Source organism: Rosa rugosa, chromosome 7 (genome assembly GCF_958449725.1).
Source record: "Rosa rugosa chromosome 7, drRosRugo1.1, whole genome shotgun sequence".
NCBI lineage: Eukaryota > Viridiplantae > Streptophyta > Magnoliopsida > Rosales > Rosaceae > Rosa > Rosa rugosa.
Genome location: NC_084826.1, coordinates 3880087 through 3899701, shown reverse-complemented (window position 1 = coordinate 3899701; position 19615 = coordinate 3880087). Strand labels below are relative to the sequence as shown.

Here is a 19615-nt window from a genome sequence, read left to right as displayed (position 1 = left end):
CATGAAATTCATATTGTTGTAAGATCTATGTACTTAAAATGAAAGAACAAAAGAAGCAATATAGCAACCCAAATTGGGTGGTGCAAATCCATGATAATGGATTCCCATATTTGCAGGAGTATAACTTCTTTTCAATCATTATGATACAAGAAAGAGGCAAAAAAGTGATAAGATTTTGCCATTTTACCATGCATATTGACCATCTGTGTTCAAAAAAAAAAAAAAAAAAATCGATCTTCCTTCATAGATGGAATGGAGACATATTTCATTTTATTGTCAGAGGAAATGGGCCATTGATGCTTGTATTTCTTCTAGGTTTCGCCCCTTTGTCTCTGGCACTAGCTTTGCTACGAACAGAACTGTTAAGCCGGAAATGGCTGAGAAGAAGAAAAATGTCCCTGAAGTAGCAGAGTGTTGACACCGATTATTAACAGTCACACAAGGGAGCAAGAAAGAGGTAAAGGTATAAATGACATACCTTCTGAGCTCCATTCCATCATGAAATTGAAGGTGTACGTTACTATCCAAGCACAGGACCAATTCACCAAACTCAACACGCTTCCAGCTGTACCTTTAACGTTTATGGGGAATATCTGAAATTGAAATGATTCAAACTTTGTCATGAAACTTTGTTCTTCATCTCTTATCTTTTGAAAGAAGTTAGTGAAAGTACACGTAGCTCGCGAACAATAACATTACTCACCTCTGACATAATAACCCAGGGTAATCCTGCTATACCTGTTGTGTATGATAGACTTTGACCCTGAGAAAGAATGCAGTATGTTATAGATTGCAGATGGTAAGCCACAGGCAAAGTTGATGATATGCTTGAAGTCGTGAAATGTTACCACTTTGGAATTGGTTCAAGGTCGAAAAACGTGACAAAGCAGGAGAAGAAAAGGAATGCTTGTCATTAATTTGGTTAGAATGTACTTACCAACAAGCCGATGTACACCAAAATGGGAGTGAGCTCTTTCCAGAAGTTGATGTCCTGCAAAGCTCAGAGTATGATCATTTGTTTATGAAGCAAACAACAAGGCAAACAGAAGAGTATCAAAGATAGTTTGAGGTGAAACCTGAAAGAAGAATGCCAAACCCACAACAAGGGCACTCAGGCACAATCCGCCAGCAGAAACCTGCAAACATTTGGTCACTTCACCAGGAACTTATATATATTCAATACCATATAGTTGGGATAAAGTTTCCCCTTCTCACCATTAGAAGTGGTCGTCTTCCGACTTTGTCTGTTAAGAGCACACTCAACACAATACCAGGAATCTGTGAAAGAAAATGTCCAAACATTTGATTCTCGAGATATGATGCATCAAACACACTCTATCCATCTGCATTTGTGAAACTTATATATTTACCCCAATGAGAGACAATGTTATAGTCCCAATGCTGCTTGAAAAACCTGAAAGAAAATGGATAGTTATCATATATATGTTACATTACATTTGAGTATAGGATAATGACCTAAACTTTGAGAGCTTTTGATTTACCTGCATCTACAAATATAGAACTTGCGTAATATGCTACTGCATTAGCACCCCCAAATTGTTGCAGTGACATGAGCCCAACTCCAACCTAAGCACAGTCACACGTCCAGATCATGAGAAGAGAATTGAAACACTAGTACATTTATATTCATTGAGGCAGCTTACAATGAGTGAGTAAGCATATCTCTTTTGGAACAAGTCTAGGACTTTTTCCGAGTGCTGCTGAAACATTTCTGTATACTCCTGCAAGAATGCAAGAGCCTCGTCTTATTTCATGACTACTAAACAGAAGATTTTTCACAATAAGCCAAAGTCAGAATGAGGAAAGGTTACCATGATTTCAGCTGCTTCTTGAGATATGTCAGCATTCTTTCCTCTCAGACGCTGAAGAGCTGCTTCAAAGTCCTTGTGCCTACCAACTTTGGCCTGCAGAAAACTACTGTATCAATCTACTTGAGCATTGTTGTTGAAAATTTCACCAGCTATTCAAATTAACATTTGCGATGGACTATTGAATTGGACTCACCAGCCACCTTGGAGACTCTGGAATAAAAAATAAACCAATAATGTGTACAAGAGATGGAATAGCACCTAAGTACAAAGATAACTAGTATTAACAACTGGATTTAGTTTATATGCAAAGGATCAATTTATTCATGGTAGGACTGACAGATGATTTACCGATAACAGCCAAGGTCCGCCAGCTTATGACATTTCCAAGGAAAAACGCTAGTGCTAAGCCACAGCTAATCATCAACTGTGCACTTGAAAGTTCGGCGAGAAATTAGAGACAGGGCAAGTAAGATGGGAAGCACAGAGAATAATAAGTTGTCTAGTTCATCAACGTCATCTCATATTTACTATGATTTTAATTATGATAATACCTGACAAGCTGAAGTAAATCTTCCTCTAAGATCCTTGGGTGTTATTTCTGCTATGTATACAGGTACCTGTTTATCAATAAGATTTTGATTTTTATGTGTTCTATAGATGATATACATTGTTTATCAATAAGAAAGCAGAATATATTGCAAATTTCTCATTACCACGTAGCATATTATAGCAAAGCCAAATCCCACTGACAACCGTCCTAAATCAAGCCACCAAGCATTCTGCATCAAGTATTTAACTCAGCTACTGATTGAACCAAGAAATGGGAGAAAACCAAAAGAAGCCAAGAAAAATGGAGGAAAATTTTTGTTCTTGACTTGTTTTATAGCAATCATTGAAAATCTACATCTCAACACTCTTAGTATCATATTGCCAACAAAGTTTAAACTGCTACCACAATATGTCCAATGCACCATATTGCAGATTTAATTTGAATATTCAAGTATGAATGAGAAAATGGTCTACAATATTCAGAAGTTTAAGTTCAATCTCAAGGCTTAAACTCACTTCTAAATAAATCTATTCCAAGCTGTTTCTGTGAACTTAAATCAACATAAAATTGAACATCCTTGTTTATGGAGATGGGAAAGAGAAGAAACCTGTGCAAATGCTATGGCGAGCCATCCTGCAGCACTGAACGTTTCAGACAGCCACATTGTCTGCTTGATAAACACACAAGGAAAAAAAGCAAGAAATTTTCAGATTTTACATTTTAACAATCTTCAGCAGCCCCAGTTATATAGAGTGATGCAAAAACTTACACCTCTACGACCAATGAGATCGGTTATCTTGCCATTTACTAGCGCACCAATCATTCCTCCAATCGTCAATATTGAACCAAAAACTGAGTACTGAATTATCAGAACAGAGTCTATCAAACGCCAAGCCGCCAAAATTTAAAAAAGAAAAGAAAAGAAAAAAAAAATTTGAAATTTGAGTACTCACTGCTGCAACAGTAAGGTCCAAGTCTTCCAGAATTCCAGATTCAGCAGAGGATGAATATCCTACCTACAAAGCAAAGTTGTCATTGCTTAGTTTTAAGTTCAATGCTTAGACAAAAGGGTCTTGGTCTCCCTACACAATTTTATCTTCTAATTTTCTGAAGGAGCATACAATTTGATGCAGCAAATCAGTATATCAAGTATTCACACTTGGTGCATCTTCCATCTTTCTTAAACATTTGATGTTTCACTGTTTTCTTTCCATCTTGAGAGTTGGCATCGATTTAGCAAAGAGGGTAAACATTTGTCCCAAATGATCGAGAAAGATGTTTAGTTGACAGTGTCAGTGAGAGTGACTTACAGCACAGCCATAGCCGAAGGAACCACATAGTGCGACCAATGTGCTCAGAACCACAACAAGGGTGGCCGATGAGGAGGACCCACTTGGGTTTATCACGTCACTGCAACCACCTGAAGCTTCATTATTATTGGACTTTGACCCTGATAGAGTTAGTAGCCCTTCTTCCATGGTTTCCCTGCCCCTGGCTTTCTTCAGGGGAACAATGATGAAGTAACCGAAAGGAGATGAGTAACAGGAATTGGAGTTCAATTATTGGTCTACATTCTACAGTAGAGCAGAGTAGCACTGTGGTAAAGACTTATGGACTTACAGTTGGACCACCCATGAGTTGGGTACTGAGTAGCTAGCTAGGTTGGAGTTTGACATGAGAGACATTTTTTATTTATTTAAAAGAAATCCTTATTTTATTTAAAATTTTTGGAATCAGAATCATAATATATATAGAGTTGTCCAAAATTACTTACAGAAATTTGAATTACTTTACATTATCCGATGGATCCAACCTTCAAGATGACATTGGCGACCTCATTTGGAGGTGGTAGATTTCCCGTCAGATGCAATCACACAAAAAGAGTTGAAGACACTCTCACCAGAGAGCTTAAAAGATGACGCTTAGGAGTTAGGAGGGGTATTAACAAATATGGCGCTGATTGCTTCTCTATGCTGTGGGTCACTGGACGGAGATTGCAGCAGTGGGTTTGGGCTCCCAAACTGAGGGACACAGACGGGTGGAGGTCCTCCGCTCTGAGGTGGCAGGACATGGTGATTTCCGATCGGTTTCTTGGACAACAGGCCGGAAGTTTGGCGTGGCTTGCTGTATGGTTTGGGTTTCTTCGGCGAGGCGAGGCGAGCTTGAAGGGAGAGTCTTGACACTCTTTTGGTGGTGGGCTGCCGGCAAAGCACTCAAGGAGAGGGACTCCTCCTTCCTTTTTGTTTTTTATTAGAGTAATTTTTTTTGTTAGGCTTTTTTTGTCATTAGAATGTCCCTACTCTTGTGAGCTAGGGTTGGGTCAAATTGGGGTATCCATTGTTATTCCTAGGGACGAGTTGGTTTATATTTGGTTTTATCTTATGGTCAATATGCTGACGAGCAATTCTTGCACTAAAAATATATGTATATTAAATAGGATCAATAAAAAAAAAAGTGTCTTGGGTTACCCACTCATACAAATATTGAGCCACGTTTTGAAATAAAAAAAATACAATGTAAGGCCCGTTTTGGAAGACCCGGCTCGGCCCGACCCTAATAGGCGGGGTAAAGGTTAACATATTTAAGCTTTGGCCATGTTCGGCCCAGTCCTAAATCTTGTTGACTTTGATTAGGCCCGTCCCAGCCTCATCCTAAAGCCTTAAAATTTAAAGTAAGACCGGCCTTTGCCCGGCCCATGATGACCCTGACTTTTGGACGGTGAAATTAGCACCTTTTTTCTTTTTTTTTTGGGTTTTTTGGTGGGGCGGGGATTGGTTTGTAAATAATTATAGTGCTTTCAAATCATTTACACAAGCATATGAGGCATTTGTTCTCTTTTTAGGTTTCTTAGTTTTGTTCATCTTTTATCAAATACAAGTACACAATATGTAGAGGTCATCTTTTTAGAGAAAATGGGCAATTGATGCTTGCATTTCTTCTAGAGTTCGCCCTTTAGTTTCTGGCACTAGCATTGCTACGAACAGAACTGTTAACCCGCTAATGGCTGAGAAGAAGAAAAATGTGCCTGAAGTAGGGAAGTGTGACACCAATTATTAGTTTTATTACTGTACATAACTTGAGAAGCAAGATACTGAGAGAGAGAGAGAGAGAGAGACATACTTGCTGAGCTCCATTCCATCATGAAATTGAAGCTGTATGTTACTATCCAAGCAGAGGACCAACTTATGCCTGCAAACATTACTGAATGCCTAGCCTCTCATTACTGAATGCAAACTTATAAAGCTGTATGTTACTATCCAATGGTATGTTATTATCAAACCTTACTGAATGCCTGCAAACATTCAGTCACCTCAGTAGGAACTTGATGATATTCAACACCATATAGTTGGGATAAAGTTCTCCCCTCTCACCATTAGAAGTGGTCGTCTTCCAACTTTGTCTGTTAAGAGCACACTCAAGACAACACCAGGAATCTGTGAAAGAAAATATCCAAATATTTGACATATGATGCTTTAAACACAGTTCTCTATCCATTTGCTGTTGTGAAACTTGTGTCTTTACCCCAATAAGAGCAATTGATATAGTCCCAACACTAGTTGAAAAACCCGCATCTACAAATATCGAACTTGCATAACTAGATACTGCATTGGGACTAAAAAGTGAACCAAAAAGTGAGTACTGCATAATGTTTGAGAACAAAGTTTATCAAATGCAAAGAACCCAAAATTTGACAAAAGCAAAAAAAAAAAAAAAAAAAAAAAAAAAAAAAAAAAGGATACTAACTTACTGCTGCAATAGTAAGGCCCAAGTCTTCCAAAATTCCTGACTCAGCAGAGGATGAATATCCTACCTGCAAAGGTTTGTCAATGTGTACTCCCAATCCTTAAAGCAAAAAAGTCTTCTGCAAATTTTTATCTCTAAGATTTGTGTAAGGAGCTTTGAATTAATTAATAGTAACAATGTTATGCAGCAAAGCATATAGAAGTATAGAACAAAATGAATGAGTCCCAGAAAGTGCAATTTCGCAGCAAAGCATTCTCAATACTCATCAGACTTATCAGTAGTTCAGTAATAACATTTTATTTCTTTTTTAATTCACTTTATACTGTTTCATCCTAAAATATGGTAAATTTGGCAGAAAACACCCAAATGAGAAAAATATGCTACTTTACTTTGAGAGTAACTTGCAGCACAGCCTGACAGCCATAGCCAAAGGAACCACAAAGAGCCACCAATGCGCTCAGAACGACAACGGGGGTGGCCGAGGAGGAGAACCCTCCTGGAGTTATGACGGCACTGCAATCACTTGAAGCTCCATTTGACCCTGACAGAGTTAGTAGCCCTTCTTCCATGGAGAACAATGAGAAAGTTGTAAGAAAACCAAAAGGAGATGAGTAAGAGGAATTGGAGTTCAATTATTGGTCTACAATGAGAAAAACATGGATGTGCACACTGCACAGTAGAGTAGCCCTGTGGCCAAGAATTATTGATCGAATTAGAGTTGGACCAAAAAGTTGTGTAGTTTTTCTAGTCTCTCACTTTAGAATGCCAATTAATGAGAGTCACTTACAGCACAGCCATGGGAGAAGGAACCACACAGGGCCACCAAATCAAGTGCTGAGAACGACAAAAGGGGTGGCTGATGAGGAGGGCCCTACGAGAAAATCTCAAAATCATGGATTGAACCAAAACGAGTATAGTACCACTTTAGTCAAGACAGGTTGACGTTCAGTTGGTTCAACATGAATTCTTTTTTTGGAATCAGAAACATGAGTTGTCTAAGATTACTAGTTACAAATTTAGAATTGCTTTAGTTACATCATTAACAAGAAACATGGTTATGGATCCAACCTTCATGGTCGCATTGCCACCAGCATCATCTCCTACCAGATCTTCTGATAGAAAAAGTCTCCAAGTTTCTCGAAGATAGTAAGGAAAAGTGGCTGTTACAAACAGTAACTTGGAGTTGGATACATCAAATTATTTGATTGTATAACCTCCTGTCAATTTGTTAATTAACATGATTTGTTTCATTATGCTTGATTTCTTGATACTATGTATCACACGATGCTAACCCTTATAAGATATGGTCTTGATGCTGGTAATTGACTACTTTTACAGAAGCAAGTATCCACATGAAGATTTACACCCTCACCTGAACAATTTGGAGGATGGTACTTAGCTATATAAGGACGATTTGGAATTTGTACTTCCAAATCATTTACAAAAGCATATGAGCCATTTGTTCTCTTTGGTTTTACAAACCATTTACATCCTGAGTTTTGTTCATCAATATAAGATACAAGTATCCAATATGTATAGGTCATCTTATTAGTGAAAATGGGAGATTGATGCTTGTAATTCTTCTAGATTTCTCCCCTTAGTTTCCGGCACTATCGTTGTTACAAACAGAATTGTCAAAATGCTAATGGCTGAGAAGAAGAAAAATGTTCCTGAAGTAGGTGCAGGTGACACCAATTATTAGACACACATAATGTAAGCAGCAAGAAACAGAGGGGAAAATATAAACAAAATATTGAGATACCTTCTGAGCTCCATTCCATCACATAGTTGAAGGTATATGTTACAATCCAAGAACAAGACCAATATACCAAACTCAGCAGGCTCCCAGCTGAACCTTTGACGTTTACTGGGAATGTCTTGATACCAAAAAAAAATATATATATATATCCTATTAAGTTCCAGACAAGAACTTGGTTAAATCAGGAGAACTTTGAGAACAGTAATTTAGGGTATCTACCTCTGACATAATAACCCAGGGCAATCCAGCTATACCAATTGAGTACGATGCACCATATCCCTGAAAGGATCAGGAGACAAAATATGTGACCATGTTTTAGCAAGAGAAGAAAAGGATTACTTGTCTTTATTACCATCATGCCGATAAACAAAAAAATGGGAGTGAGCTCCTCACACAAGTCGTGATCCTAACATAACAGAAAAATATACTCCAATGATGATCATTCTTATATGTAGCAAAAAAACAACATAGAAAAAGAATTTTGACAATTTAGTTTTGGGAGCAACCTGGAAGTAGAAAGCCAAGCCAACAAGAAATGAACTCAAGCACATTCCGGCAGCAGAAACCTACAAACATCTGGTGAATTAACTTCTTGTTGATATTCAACATCAGATAGTCAGATAGTCTCCAGTTCTCACATTTAAAAGTGGTCGCCTTCCGCATTTATCTGTTAAGAGCACACTCAATGCAATTGCTGGAACCTATCAAAAAAATATCTCCATATTTGAGAGAACCATCAACAAAACTCTCTATGTACTTGCAGAGATGAGACTTGTACCCCAATAATAGCCAATGATATTGTCCCAATGGTACTTGAAAAATCTGCCAGAAAACAAAAATTATCAAGACCATGTTTTAGGTGATATTTTATTCAAGTATATATGAAGCAATTTTGGAATTTTTTTTATTACCAGCATCTATAAATATACTGCTTGCATAATAAGCTACTGCATTGACCCCAGAAAATTGCTGTAGTAACATTAGCCCAACTCCAACCTAAACAAATTGAAATATGAGTAGAAGGTCAGAAAGATCATCTAATGGAAATGTAAGACAGGAAATAACATGACATGACATGACATGATTTCTAAATTTGTTTTGTCTCCTTTGAGTCAGCTTACAATCAGTGAGTGAGTATATCTACGCTGGAACAAGTCTAGTATTCTTCCTGAGTTTTTCTGAAACATTTCTGTATACTCCTGCCACAATATGAGAACCATCTTATTTCTTGTTTGCAGGTAGATACTTGTAAACTCAAAAAAATATAGTTCCCTTCCAAACAGATAGCTCTTCACAATAACATGAACTTGGAACTGTCTAAGTTACCATGATACCAGCTGCTTCTTGAGAAATAGAAGCATTCCTTCCTCTAAGACACTGCAGCACAGCTTCAAGGTCTGTTTGTCTACCAACTTTAGCCTGCAGACGAGTGTCTCAACAATTTATGGAATCCAACCGGAAACTTTCTCTAGTCATATTAACATTTTCCATGGAAAAGATTGAATTGGACTCACCAGCCACCTTGGAGACTCTGGAATGAAGAATAAACCTACAATTTGCAGTAGGGATGGAATAGCACCTGAAATTATTATCTATCAGTATTGAGTGTTTTATCTAACTTAGATGCAAGGATCGGATAATTTACCGAGTACAGCCATGGTGCGCCAATGTATAGCATTTCCAATCAAAAAGAACAATGAAAAGCCACAGTTAATCAGCAGCTGCAGTTAATGAATTTAGCTAGTAAGAGGAGCAAGCACAAAGATAGTGATCAACTCAGAACTTTATCTCATCGTACCTGGTTAGCTGAAGTGAACCTTCCTCGAAGATCCTTGGGTGTTATTTCTGCTATGTAGACAGGTACCTGCTTATGAATAAGAAGTTGTTTCATTATATATGTAAGTTACTGATTTCATTGTCCACAAAAAAAAAATGTAAGTTACTGATTTCAAACTTTTTGTAAGCAACAAGGAAGACTTATTACCACATAGTAAATGATACCGACACTGAATCCCAATAACAGTCTTCCAATGTCCAGCCACCAAGCATTCTACATCAAGAATCAAACTGATCAACTACTGATTTAAACCACAAATTTGATCATCCTTGCATTCATTAAATGTATATGGAGTTAGAAAAGAAAGAAACCTTTGCAAAGGCTATACTAAACCACCCTGCAGTACTGAATATTGCAGAGAACCACATCGTCTGTTTGGTAACATGGACAAGAAAAGAACAAAGGAGTTTCAAAATAGTAACATCTGAATAAGGTTAGATATTACATACAGGTACTGCAGAACTTACACCTCTACGTCCGATGAGATCTGTTATCTTCCCATTTACCAATGAACCAATCACTCCTCCAACTGTCATTATTGAACCAAATACCGTGTACTGCATAATCAGAAGATCAATTTATCAAATGCATACAACTGAGAAGTTTAGATAATAATTAAGTTCTACTTATGTGCAAAGGCAACACCCAACAGTGTAATAAGATGACAATATTTCTTACGGCTTCAACCGTAAGGTCCAAGTCTTCCAGAATTCCAGATTCTGCAGCTGATGAATACCCTATCTGTAAAGCAATTATAAGTGTAATGCTTCAACAAAGATAAATGTATTTTATCTCCTATTTTCTGTAAGAGGTATGCAATCGATGTCTATCATTATTAATAACTTGATTTAGAAAAGTAAAACAAAAACTAGTTGATTTTTCACAAAAACTTACCAAGACCCTGATTTTTCCATGATTTTGTCAGACTCCTCAAGAAAATTAACACAAAATTTATTAATCCAACAACCTCGTGTAGGCTATGAAGTTACTAGTCTCTCTAAAGTCTAAACTATCCGGGACCAGAAAGTAAAGAAACTGGAAAGTTATATACAGAAAAATTTAGAAAAATAAATCAAATAAAAACCTAAATAACATGGGAAACAATTTAGGATCACCCCAACTCTTTCCCCATCAATGTGTTCATTCTATTTCTGGTTCAGGTCATTTGTTTCATTCATCATGTTTTTACCTTACTTTCTTCTTATATGAACAATATAGTATGTGACTCACAGCACAGCCAGTAGAGAGTGAAGCACAGAGGGCGACCAAAGTGCCCAGAAGAACAACTCCGGTGACCGAGGAGGACTCTCCATCGGCATTGGACATAGTCAGTAGTCCTGCTTCCACGGTTTCTCCTTCCATGTACGCCTTATTTCCTTGGAAGATATGATGATCAAACTTTTGCGAGACACGATGACTACTTAAAAAGACAGGGAAGCCACTCACCAGAGATTCTTGTGGAACTTTCAGGTGACATTCCGTTTCAATGAAACAGAAGACTCATCTATTCCACGGTGACATTCTATTACGTCTATTACGTATTCGTACTTGAGCAGTTAGGCCTGATACGTACAGAAATATCATTGGACCAATTAGGACACAGATCGTATATAACGAAAATAATGTCAATTAGTATATTTTATAAGATAGACCAACTTCATACTATGCTAGTCCGACAGCGCATTATTTATCGAATTGACTAAAAGTGTTGGACTGTTGGAAAAGACATTAGTAGGTAAAACAAGGAATGGGTGCCAAAGTGTTCAAAAAGGTTTCTTTGTATTGTCGCCTTCTTGCACCGAACTAAACTAGGTAGCAAAATGGAATTTGGGCCGGGTTGACTTGCAGTTGGATCATCCGTTGGCAACTCATATATCAAGAACCTGAATGGGAATTGCGACCAAGAAGCTATTAAATTGTGCCATTAGTTAGTTATTAGAACGATCGATGTGTGTAAGAGCAAAATTAATGTTGTTGCCACCTGATCTTCGTTCCCTCTGGAGAATTGCGAAAATGTTCTTCATCACATGGCTTTATAGTAACAATACAAAAATTCTTACATGCAGCAGCCGTGTCATTAAAAATTTTTAAAAAAATTATTCGTATTCTGAAACTACCCCTTCTTTATCAAATTGTATTACTTACTTAAAACATCTCCTTTGTAGGCACTGAACTTACCAGACATGTGGTACGGTTGACATACACAAGATTTTCTTGTAATGATATACTTGACTATAACTTAATTAATTACTGATCAACCATTAGCTATTATTTCAATGACGGGATCTGAGATTTTCAGGCCCGAAGCGATCTGTAAAAATTTGATCACCTTCGAGAGAAAAAGACTCACTAGCGTAATAGCCAATTGTGTTATATTTAAATCATATGAGGCGAAGAAATGGGTGGCCATGAGGGTGACGGTCACTTAAACCTCACTCCAGGTCCGGCCCTGGTCGTTTTTTGGTACTTAAATCATCGATTAAAGCACTAATGCGAGTTTTTCTTCCCATGTTGAATAATATCGGTGTTGAATATGTATTCATATTGCATGAAATGATCAAAGTCAATCCAAAGAGCGGAACCAAATCAAAAGATTGCTACTGCTAGTAACCTTGCCTAATCCTGCTCTCACCTCTCTCGGCCTCTGCCTCCTCGATCATCTGATCTCATATATTCCTCGGTCACATTCTCTATCATGGAGGCAGGTACATTAAATAGTGATTAACAATGTCATATTATCGGTCATTCTTCTGCAACGAAAAGTCGTTTCTTTGTATATATGCATGTTGGCAGTAACAGAGGGGTACGTACATTCCTTTAATTTGCAACTTTTTTCATAAACTATCATACATGGTGGGATTGGTGGCCAATAATGAACATCGAGGGATCATTTTTTTTTTCTTTTGATTCTAATCCTTCTCTGTTATATCTGTCCTAGCCTCTTACTAAGAAAGTCCTGAAATTAATTTGGCCAAGTTCAACAAAAATCTTTAATTACAGAACCATTTTATTCTGACTTAGGGAATGCTATATATACAGAGGTCATCATCTTTGATGGGAGATTGATGCTTGTATTTCTTCTAGAGTTCGCCCCTTGGTTTCTGGCACAAGCTTTGCTACGAACAGAACTGCTAAACCGTTAATCACTGAGAAGAATAAAAATGTTCCTGAAGTAGAGTAGTGTGACACCAATAAGTTGATATACATAACTCAAGTTGCAAGAAACAGAAGGGGGGGGGGGGGGGGGGGAAATGAAAAAAAAAAAAAAAAAGATTAACGAGATACCTTCTGAGCTCCATTCCATAATAAAATTGAAGGTGTATGTTACTATCCAGGAGCAAGACCAATAAACCAAACTTAACAAGCTTCCAGCCGAACCTTTAATGTTTAGTGGGAATATCTGAAATGCAAATCGAGTCATTGTTACAAAAGTTTATTGTTCTGTCAAATTCCAGAAAATAAATTAGTTCTGAAAGCACACATGAAGCTTAAGAACTAGCTACCTCTGACATAATAACCCAGGGTAAACCTGCCATGCCAATCAAGTATGATGCACCATAACCCTGAACAGTAGACAAAGATGTTGACACATTTTTCTAAGGAGAAAAAATGAAAAGGAATTTTGTTCATATTGTATAAGAAATTCTACTTAATTTGCATTATCGCTAGCTTGCTTCGGTAAATAAATGTAGCTCTACTCGATGCAGTGGTGGAATAGTTTCATGTAATGATAGCTCTACTCAGTGTAGCTCTACCACTACATGGAATCTACCATTTCATGGAGTTGGTCTACATTAATGCACCAAAACGGACCCCATATATTTTATTACCAACATGCCGATAAACACAAGAATGGGAGTGAGCGCTTCCCACTGGTGTAGGTCCTGCAATATCAAAAAAAGAAAAGAAGAGAGAAAAGTACTATCAAAATTAGGATTGCCATTTGTATATGAAGAATATCAACATAGACAGACAATTAGTATCAACTATCAAATTTAGTTTGGGGAGAAACCTGAATGCAGAAAGCCAAGCCCACAAGAAACAAACTCAAGCACATTCCAGCAGCAGAAACCTGGAAACATATGCTAATCCATTTCACTTTTTAACTTATTAATATTCAACATCAGAAACTTTTATTCTTTGTAGTTCTCACCAGTAGAAGTGGTCGTCTTCCCAATTTGTCTGTTAAGAGCACACTCAATGCAATAACAGGTATCTGTGAAATTAAATTACAAAGATCTACCCATTTGAGATATGGACCAAACAAAGTTCTCTATTCACTTGCATTTTTGAAACTATTTACTTACCCCGATAATAGCCAGTGAAATAGTCCCAATGCTACTTGAAAAACCTGCCAGAAAATGAAAATGATATCATATCCTCTGTTATATTAATGACTTTATATATATATATGAAGCAATTTTGGAAAGCTTTTGATTTACCGGCATCTTCAAATATAGAGCTTCCGTAATAAGCTACGGCATTTGCACCCCCAAATTGCTGCAGTAACAGTAGCCCAACTCCAACCTAAATCAATTCAAATATGCATGGAAAGGTCAGACAGATGATGGAAGGTGAAACAATACAAGATTTTTTTTTTTTTTTTTGGTCTGAAAAACAATACAAGATGTTAGTTTCAATTATATTTACTTTTGAGTTAGGCAGCTTACAATGAGTGAGTGAGCATATCTCTTCTGGAACAAGTCCAGCAATGTCTCTGATTTCTGCTGAAAGATTTTTGTATACTCCTGCCACATAGCACGTGTTATTTCTTGTTTCAGAAGAAATGTTTTGTTAAAAAGTGATTGAAAAATTGATTCCCCTAGTTCTGGACTTGTGGCTGTTGCTAATATGTAAACAGAGAAATTTACAAAATAACATCAAGTTTGAGCTAGCAAGTTACCATGATGTCATCTGCTTCTTGAAATATGTCAGCGTTCTTTCCTCTAAGGCGTTCCAGAACAGCTTCAAGGTCCTTTTGTCTACCAATTTTAGCCTACAGAGACAACAAGTGTATCAATCAATCTTTTGAGCATTGTAATTCAAAGGAATTTCCTGCTGTTTTTCAAGTGAAAGGACTTGTATATATATATGCTGATCCTTAAGATTGATGAGCAATATGAAGAGTCATCCTTTCTAGGACTAGCATTCCTCGTAAGATATTGATCAAATTGGACTCACCAGCCATCTTGGAGACTCTGGAATGAAAAATATGCCTAGAATTTGTAGTAGACCTGGAATAGCACCTGCATATATATAAAATCTATTAGTATTAAGAGTTTGACTGAAATTTGATGTGCAAAAGAATCAGATTATGTACCGATTGCCGCCATGGTGCGCCAGGTTATGGTATTTCCAATGAAATAGAATAAGGAAAAGCCACAGCTAATCATCAACTGTGCAGTCATGAAATTTACGTTAGTAAGTACTAGAGAAAGGGTGGTAATTAGACTGAACCACAGAGAATAATGAGTTGGAGCTTTATCTCACAACACCTGATTAGCTGAAGTGAATCTTCCTCTGAGATCCTCAGGCGTTATTTCTGCTATGTACACTGGTACCTGCTTATGATCAGAAGTTGTTCATTACGTGTTACATCACTTACATGGATAAGTACGTTTTAAAGACTTGATCGAAATTCACAATTACCACGTAGTAAATTATCCCGACGCTAAATCCGATTGAGAGTCTTCCAATATCCAGCCACAAAGCATTCTACATCAAGCATTGAACTGATTAGCGGCTAATTGGCTATGAGTAATTTGTCAAACAATCTAGACATCTAGTCGAAATTGCTTCCTCAACAACAACGACTGAAGTTCAGGGCTTAAATGAGCTTACATTTTTTTGATGAACCCCATATATACGAACATTTAACATTCATTAAATGTATATATAGATGGAAACAAAGAGAAGGAACCTGTGCAAATGCTATAGTGAGCCACCCTGCAGTACTGAATATTGCAGACAACCACATTGTCTGTTTGACAATATTGACAGGAAAGGGATCGGACGTAAGGTTTAGATAATAGTGCAGTGGGTTTAGAAATTAAGGTTCCATCAGCAAGAACTTACAGCTCTACGACCGATGAGATCAGTTACTCTGCCATTCATCAGTGAACTAATGACACCTCCAATTGTCATTATTGAACCAAAAACTGAGTACTGTATGATGAGATGATCACGTTTTATCAAATGCATAGACTGTAGACTTCAGATACTAAAATCTACTTTATATGAAAAGATTACATTCAACTGCATGTGTTGAAGTCCAGTAAATTGTATCAAATGCATAAAAATATGTTAAAGATCAGTAAATTATTACTATGGTACTTACTGCGACAAGAGTAAGGTCCAAGTCTTCCACAATTCCAGATTCAGCAGCTGATGAATACCCTGTCTGTAAAGCAATTAAACGGCATATATCTTACCTTGTTCAGACACAACAGCTGATTCTATTTATAACTCTAATAGTGCTTCAGCAAAGATATATAACACTGATTTATCTTATAGTCTTCTACAAAGTACCAGTGTTTGATTCAGCAAAGTTCGTAGACAAAGAGCAGGATAAAGGGCAAGTAAATTAAGCAAATCTTGTGATCAACTTCCAGAGTTACCAATACCCTGGTTTCTACGAATCGTATAGATTCTTTAACAAAAAATATCCAAATTGGTGGCGGACTTACAGCACAGCCGGTGGTGAGTGAACCACAGAGGGCCACTAAAGTGCTCATAACAATAACACTAGTGACTGCGGAGGAGGAGGAGGAGGATTCCCCATCGACATTGGAAATACTTAGTAGTCCTTCCTCCATGGTTTCTGTTGCCATGCCTAGTTTGATTATTACAAAACAATGCATAGCAGAGAGATACTATCATGTCGTGTACCATGCATCTGTATTAAATTTCAATCAAAATGTTACTATCATGTCGTGTACCATCTGTATTAAGCAATTCGATCATTTCAATCACACTGTTAGGATGCAAAAATGTCAAAAGAGTTGGGTCCCATGTGACACACGTGTCCCACTATTGATTCTCTTTCCACAATTAACAACCTCCTCCTCGTTTTAAGTTTTTGTTTTTTTTCCCTACGACAGATGATTAAAAGATTTCACTCCTACTTCCATAGTGACTCGAACCCATGACCTCGATCTTAGGTTCATGCTTTATTGAAAATGTATCGATGCAATTAGTATATTCGTATATTATAGTTGGTTTTGGCAATCTTCATTCCTCATGAATGAAAATGTTCTTATTTGTTGTTACGAACTTTTCATTGACTATAAGTTGAAAAATGTTATAATACATATTCGTATCTCATACATATATTTATAAATGTGACAACAAATTTGTTGTTATTATGGTAATTAACATAAGTCCTATTTTGTGTAATCTTAGTTCCATTAATGGTAATCACACCACCTACGACCTTATTACAAGTTTTTGGACAAATTTGTTATCAATGTTGTAATTTTAATTTAATTATATGTAAATAGTGTAAATGAATATGGTAATTTTGTTCTCAATGTTGTAATTTTGATTCAAATAGATGTAAAATGAGTGTATGATAACAAAACTCCGTCTTTCTATTTTTAGTTGAAATTCATATAGACATACAAAACTTAAGTTACTAAAGAAAAAATATATGTTACTAAAAGAAGAAGAAAAAAACATTGAGTATGGATTATAAAATGAGGAGTGTAAATTTCACTTAATTATCTCTCTTATTACCACCGATCATATATCATTGGAGAATTTATGGTACATTAAGTTTCTATAATAAAGGGTTCGGAAATGCATAAAACTTCCGGATCTCTAATGTATGGTTAGAGGTGGATTCTTCCCTTTTACTTATTTTTCTCTGTTTTCCTCATCTGGTGCCTTGGAGGTTTCGTGTGCAGTGGAGCAATTGCTTGCATCGTATCTCTCAAATGCATTTCAAATCTAGCCATATCTTTTGTGAAGGCAATCAAGCTGTTGATGCCTTGCCAACCATGGTGCTTCATCAGTTGGCTTTACTTGGTGGGATTCAAGTCCAGATTTTATGATGGTCTTCCTAATTTTTGATTTTGTTAATTTATATTTTTTTGATAGGAGGTGAGCGGCGTTTTTTATGCATATCGTATCTCATTTCTCTTTGTAACATTCTTTTCTTTAATAAATTTCACTCGCTTGGTGAGTTTTTAAAAAAAATAACCAAAAAAAGGTTTCTATAACAAACAAAAAGCAAACAAATTCTATCACTTCTATGCAATAATGGAAGTGTGGTAGGCCAAAGTGTGATTCGCCGCTGTCTTGACTACAAGTGGCAGTGAGGTGGTCTTTTTGGGTTGGATGATCCGTCAGCAACTGATCGAGAACCTGAATTTTATATGCAATACGTACGTTATCGGCAGACCTCGATTATATTTACGAGATTGGACCATGCCCTTCCCTCTTCTTCTTGTCAATTTGAGATTTTCTCATGGCGAAAAGAAACTATAATAATTCTAAAATTAAGGTCCTATAACCATAAGAAGAACAAGGAAGTTTTATGGCTGTGTTCATCAGTTCATCAACCTAACTCTAACAAAAATATCGTTAACTGATGTACTCATCCTAAAACGACATTTTACCAACTATATATCGTCTTCTACAATCCTATGTTGATGCATGAAGCGTGAACACGATAGTAAGAGGCTCCGTCAAGCGTCGAAAGTCATATGAGATGAGCTAGAATCCACTAGCAATTACGGGCACAACCGTAAGAAACATAGAGAAACTTCTCTAATATTTGGTTTTTTTTTTATTGATAACTTGAATGAAAATTACAATTTAAGAGGCGCATTATATAGCGCACATAGCATAAACCTAATACAGCTAGAAAACATAAAGAACAATTTATTGTAGACTAAAACTAGGAAACTTAATTAAACCTGATTAAATAAAAATCGGAAATAGAATCCTAAATACTAAAGAATATTACGCTTGGAATCTCAATCAATATTTTGCTCGAGAATCCCGATATATCCAAAATAACAATTTATGATTAATTCCATCATTAAGAAGCCTATTTGAATACCAATTTTCAATATTTAAATTATTCTTCTTAATGTGAAGATGCTTCTTTCTTTTCAAGAATTTTTGTTGAAATTGACTAAAATCTCGTCCTACATCATGTCTTTTTCAACTTAAATGAAGTATTCCTGTACAATGTTTAATTATTTGGAGAAGCTATCTAGAATTATGGGGTTTAATGCCACCTTGAGTTCCTCCATAATTTAACTGGCACCCACCAATTCTTGGATGAAAATTAATATTGATGGTGTGTGACAACATGCATGTTTCATGTAGAGCTAGTTACGGTGGTGTTTTATTCATGAATTAAAGATTGAGTAAGCTCTCAAATTCATCCTAGTCATGCTCAAATGCACATTAGTAAGTTAATTAACTAGACTCCTAAAAGTGCATGTAATCAATTACATGTTGCATAGAGTAAGTGCTTGCACCTTATTTCACGGATCCAGTTTTGGTCTTCTCATACATTTAGAGAGGGTAATCAAGTGGCTAATGATCTTGTCAGTATTGGATTGTCCTTGATTGTTAAGTAGTTTGTGTTGTTTCTATTGTATTGGCATAAATCTTTATGATTGTTCTTGAGTGGAGTCCAATTCCTTCTCTTTGGCTATTACATTTTTTCATTTTCTCAATAAATTGGGGTCGGAGAGTTGTTCTCTTTCCAGTCTCAATTATAACAGAAAAAAATGTACACCAGAGACCAAATATAAGCACAAATGTTCTTATTTATCTATCTATCTATCTATCTATCTATACTATAAAAATGAAGTTTGTGAGTAATCATTTTATGGTATTGGACTATCACATGGCATTGCCGGTCAGAGCCAATAATA

General features: G+C 36.5%; 3 protein-coding genes and 1 long non-coding RNA gene across 12 annotated transcripts; all 4 read right to left on the bottom strand.

Moving 5' to 3' along the window:
• Positions 1-61: 61 nt before the first annotated feature.
• Positions 62-4707, bottom strand: LOC133721704 (sugar transporter ERD6-like 5). Its single transcript, XM_062148394.1, has 18 exons — positions 3693-4707; positions 3336-3398; positions 3152-3241; positions 2990-3049; positions 2546-2611; positions 2384-2449; positions 2181-2256; positions 2026-2090; positions 1833-1925; positions 1665-1742; positions 1503-1587; positions 1371-1414; positions 1216-1278; positions 1077-1136; positions 938-991; positions 704-763; positions 479-593; positions 62-398 (listed from the first exon to the last, which is right to left on the bottom strand). Exons 1-18 carry the CDS (start codon positions 3858-3860, stop codon positions 277-279), a joined length of 1428 nt encoding a protein of 475 aa, XP_062004378.1. The 5' UTR covers positions 3861-4707; the 3' UTR covers positions 62-276.
• Positions 4708-5273: 566 nt separating this feature from the next.
• LOC133721705 (uncharacterized) lies at positions 5274-6843 on the bottom strand. The gene is made up of 5 exons (XR_009852303.1): positions 6516-6843; positions 6131-6193; positions 5905-5995; positions 5503-5816; positions 5274-5407 (listed from the first exon to the last, which is right to left on the bottom strand). It is a non-coding gene; the product is annotated as an uncharacterized LOC133721705 (long non-coding RNA).
• Positions 6844-7471: 628 nt separating this feature from the next.
• On the bottom strand, positions 7472-11258 carry LOC133721701 (sugar transporter ESL1-like). Of its 4 annotated transcripts, none has more exons than XM_062148385.1 (19): positions 11169-11258; positions 10953-11098; positions 10401-10463; positions 10190-10279; positions 10034-10093; positions 9870-9935; positions 9684-9749; positions 9531-9606; positions 9400-9464; positions 9212-9304; positions 9007-9084; positions 8797-8881; positions 8664-8707; positions 8524-8586; positions 8392-8451; positions 8238-8291; positions 8105-8164; positions 7889-8003; positions 7472-7796 (listed from the first exon to the last, which is right to left on the bottom strand). In XM_062148385.1, exons 1-19 carry the CDS (start codon positions 11197-11199, stop codon positions 7675-7677), a joined length of 1437 nt encoding a protein of 478 aa, XP_062004369.1. In that variant the 5' UTR covers positions 11200-11258; the 3' UTR covers positions 7472-7674. The 4 variants fall into 4 exon arrangements, with proteins under 4 accessions (XP_062004369.1, XP_062004370.1, XP_062004371.1 ...); XM_062148386.1 differs by having other exon boundaries at positions 10953-11090; positions 11169-11255; XM_062148387.1 differs by lacking the exon at positions 8238-8291.
• Positions 11259-12534: 1276 nt separating this feature from the next.
• Positions 12535-16627, bottom strand: LOC133721702 (sugar transporter ERD6-like 5). 6 transcript variants are annotated; one of them, XM_062148389.1, is made up of 18 exons: positions 16409-16627; positions 16060-16122; positions 15798-15887; positions 15643-15702; positions 15372-15437; positions 15218-15283; positions 15043-15118; positions 14904-14968; positions 14626-14718; positions 14393-14470; positions 14165-14249; positions 14030-14073; positions 13876-13938; positions 13735-13794; positions 13553-13606; positions 13226-13285; positions 13008-13122; positions 12535-12889 (listed from the first exon to the last, which is right to left on the bottom strand). In XM_062148389.1, exons 1-18 carry the CDS (start codon positions 16580-16582, stop codon positions 12768-12770), a joined length of 1434 nt encoding a protein of 477 aa, XP_062004373.1. In that variant the 5' UTR covers positions 16583-16627; the 3' UTR covers positions 12535-12767. The 6 variants fall into 6 exon arrangements, 5 of the variants coding, with proteins under 5 accessions (XP_062004373.1, XP_062004374.1, XP_062004375.1 ...); XM_062148390.1 differs by having other exon boundaries at positions 12535-12868; XM_062148391.1 differs by having other exon boundaries at positions 12535-12850.
• Between the last annotated feature and the right edge of the window lie 2988 nt (positions 16628-19615).

Bases quoted from the DNA above. Each gene is read 5' to 3' on its own strand.
- LOC133721702 (XM_062148389.1), bottom strand. From the start codon at position 16,582: ATGCATTGTTTTGTAATAATCAAACTAGGCATGGCAACAGAAACCATG. The intron at 15,888-16,059 runs GTAAGTACCATA...CTCATCATACAG, and splicing joins TGGACCTTACTCTTGTCGCA to TACTCAGTTTTTGGTTCAAT. The intron at 13,795-13,875 runs GTGAGAACTACA...ATATGTTTCCAG, and splicing joins GAAGACGACCACTTCTACTG to GTTTCTGCTGCTGGAATGTG.
- LOC133721701 (XM_062148385.1), bottom strand. From the start codon at position 11,199: ATGTCACCTGAAAGTTCCACAAGAATCTCTG. The intron at 9,936-10,033 runs GTTTCTTTCTTT...TTCTTGATGTAG, and splicing joins TTAGTATAGCCTTTGCAAAG to AATGCTTGGTGGCTGGACAT. The intron at 8,165-8,237 runs GTAATAAAGACA...TGATCCTTTCAG, and splicing joins TTTTGTTTATCGGCATGATG to GGATATGGTGCATCGTACTC.
- LOC133721704 (XM_062148394.1), bottom strand. From the start codon at position 3,860: ATGGAAGAAGGGCTACTAACTCTATCAGGGTCAAAGTCCAATAATAAT. The intron at 3,399-3,692 runs GTAAGTCACTCT...TTTGCTTTGTAG, and splicing joins CCTTCGGCTATGGCTGTGCT to GTAGGATATTCATCCTCTGC. The intron at 1,588-1,664 runs GTAAGCTGCCTC...GACTGTGCTTAG, and splicing joins GATATGCTTACTCACTCATT to GTTGGAGTTGGGCTCATGTC.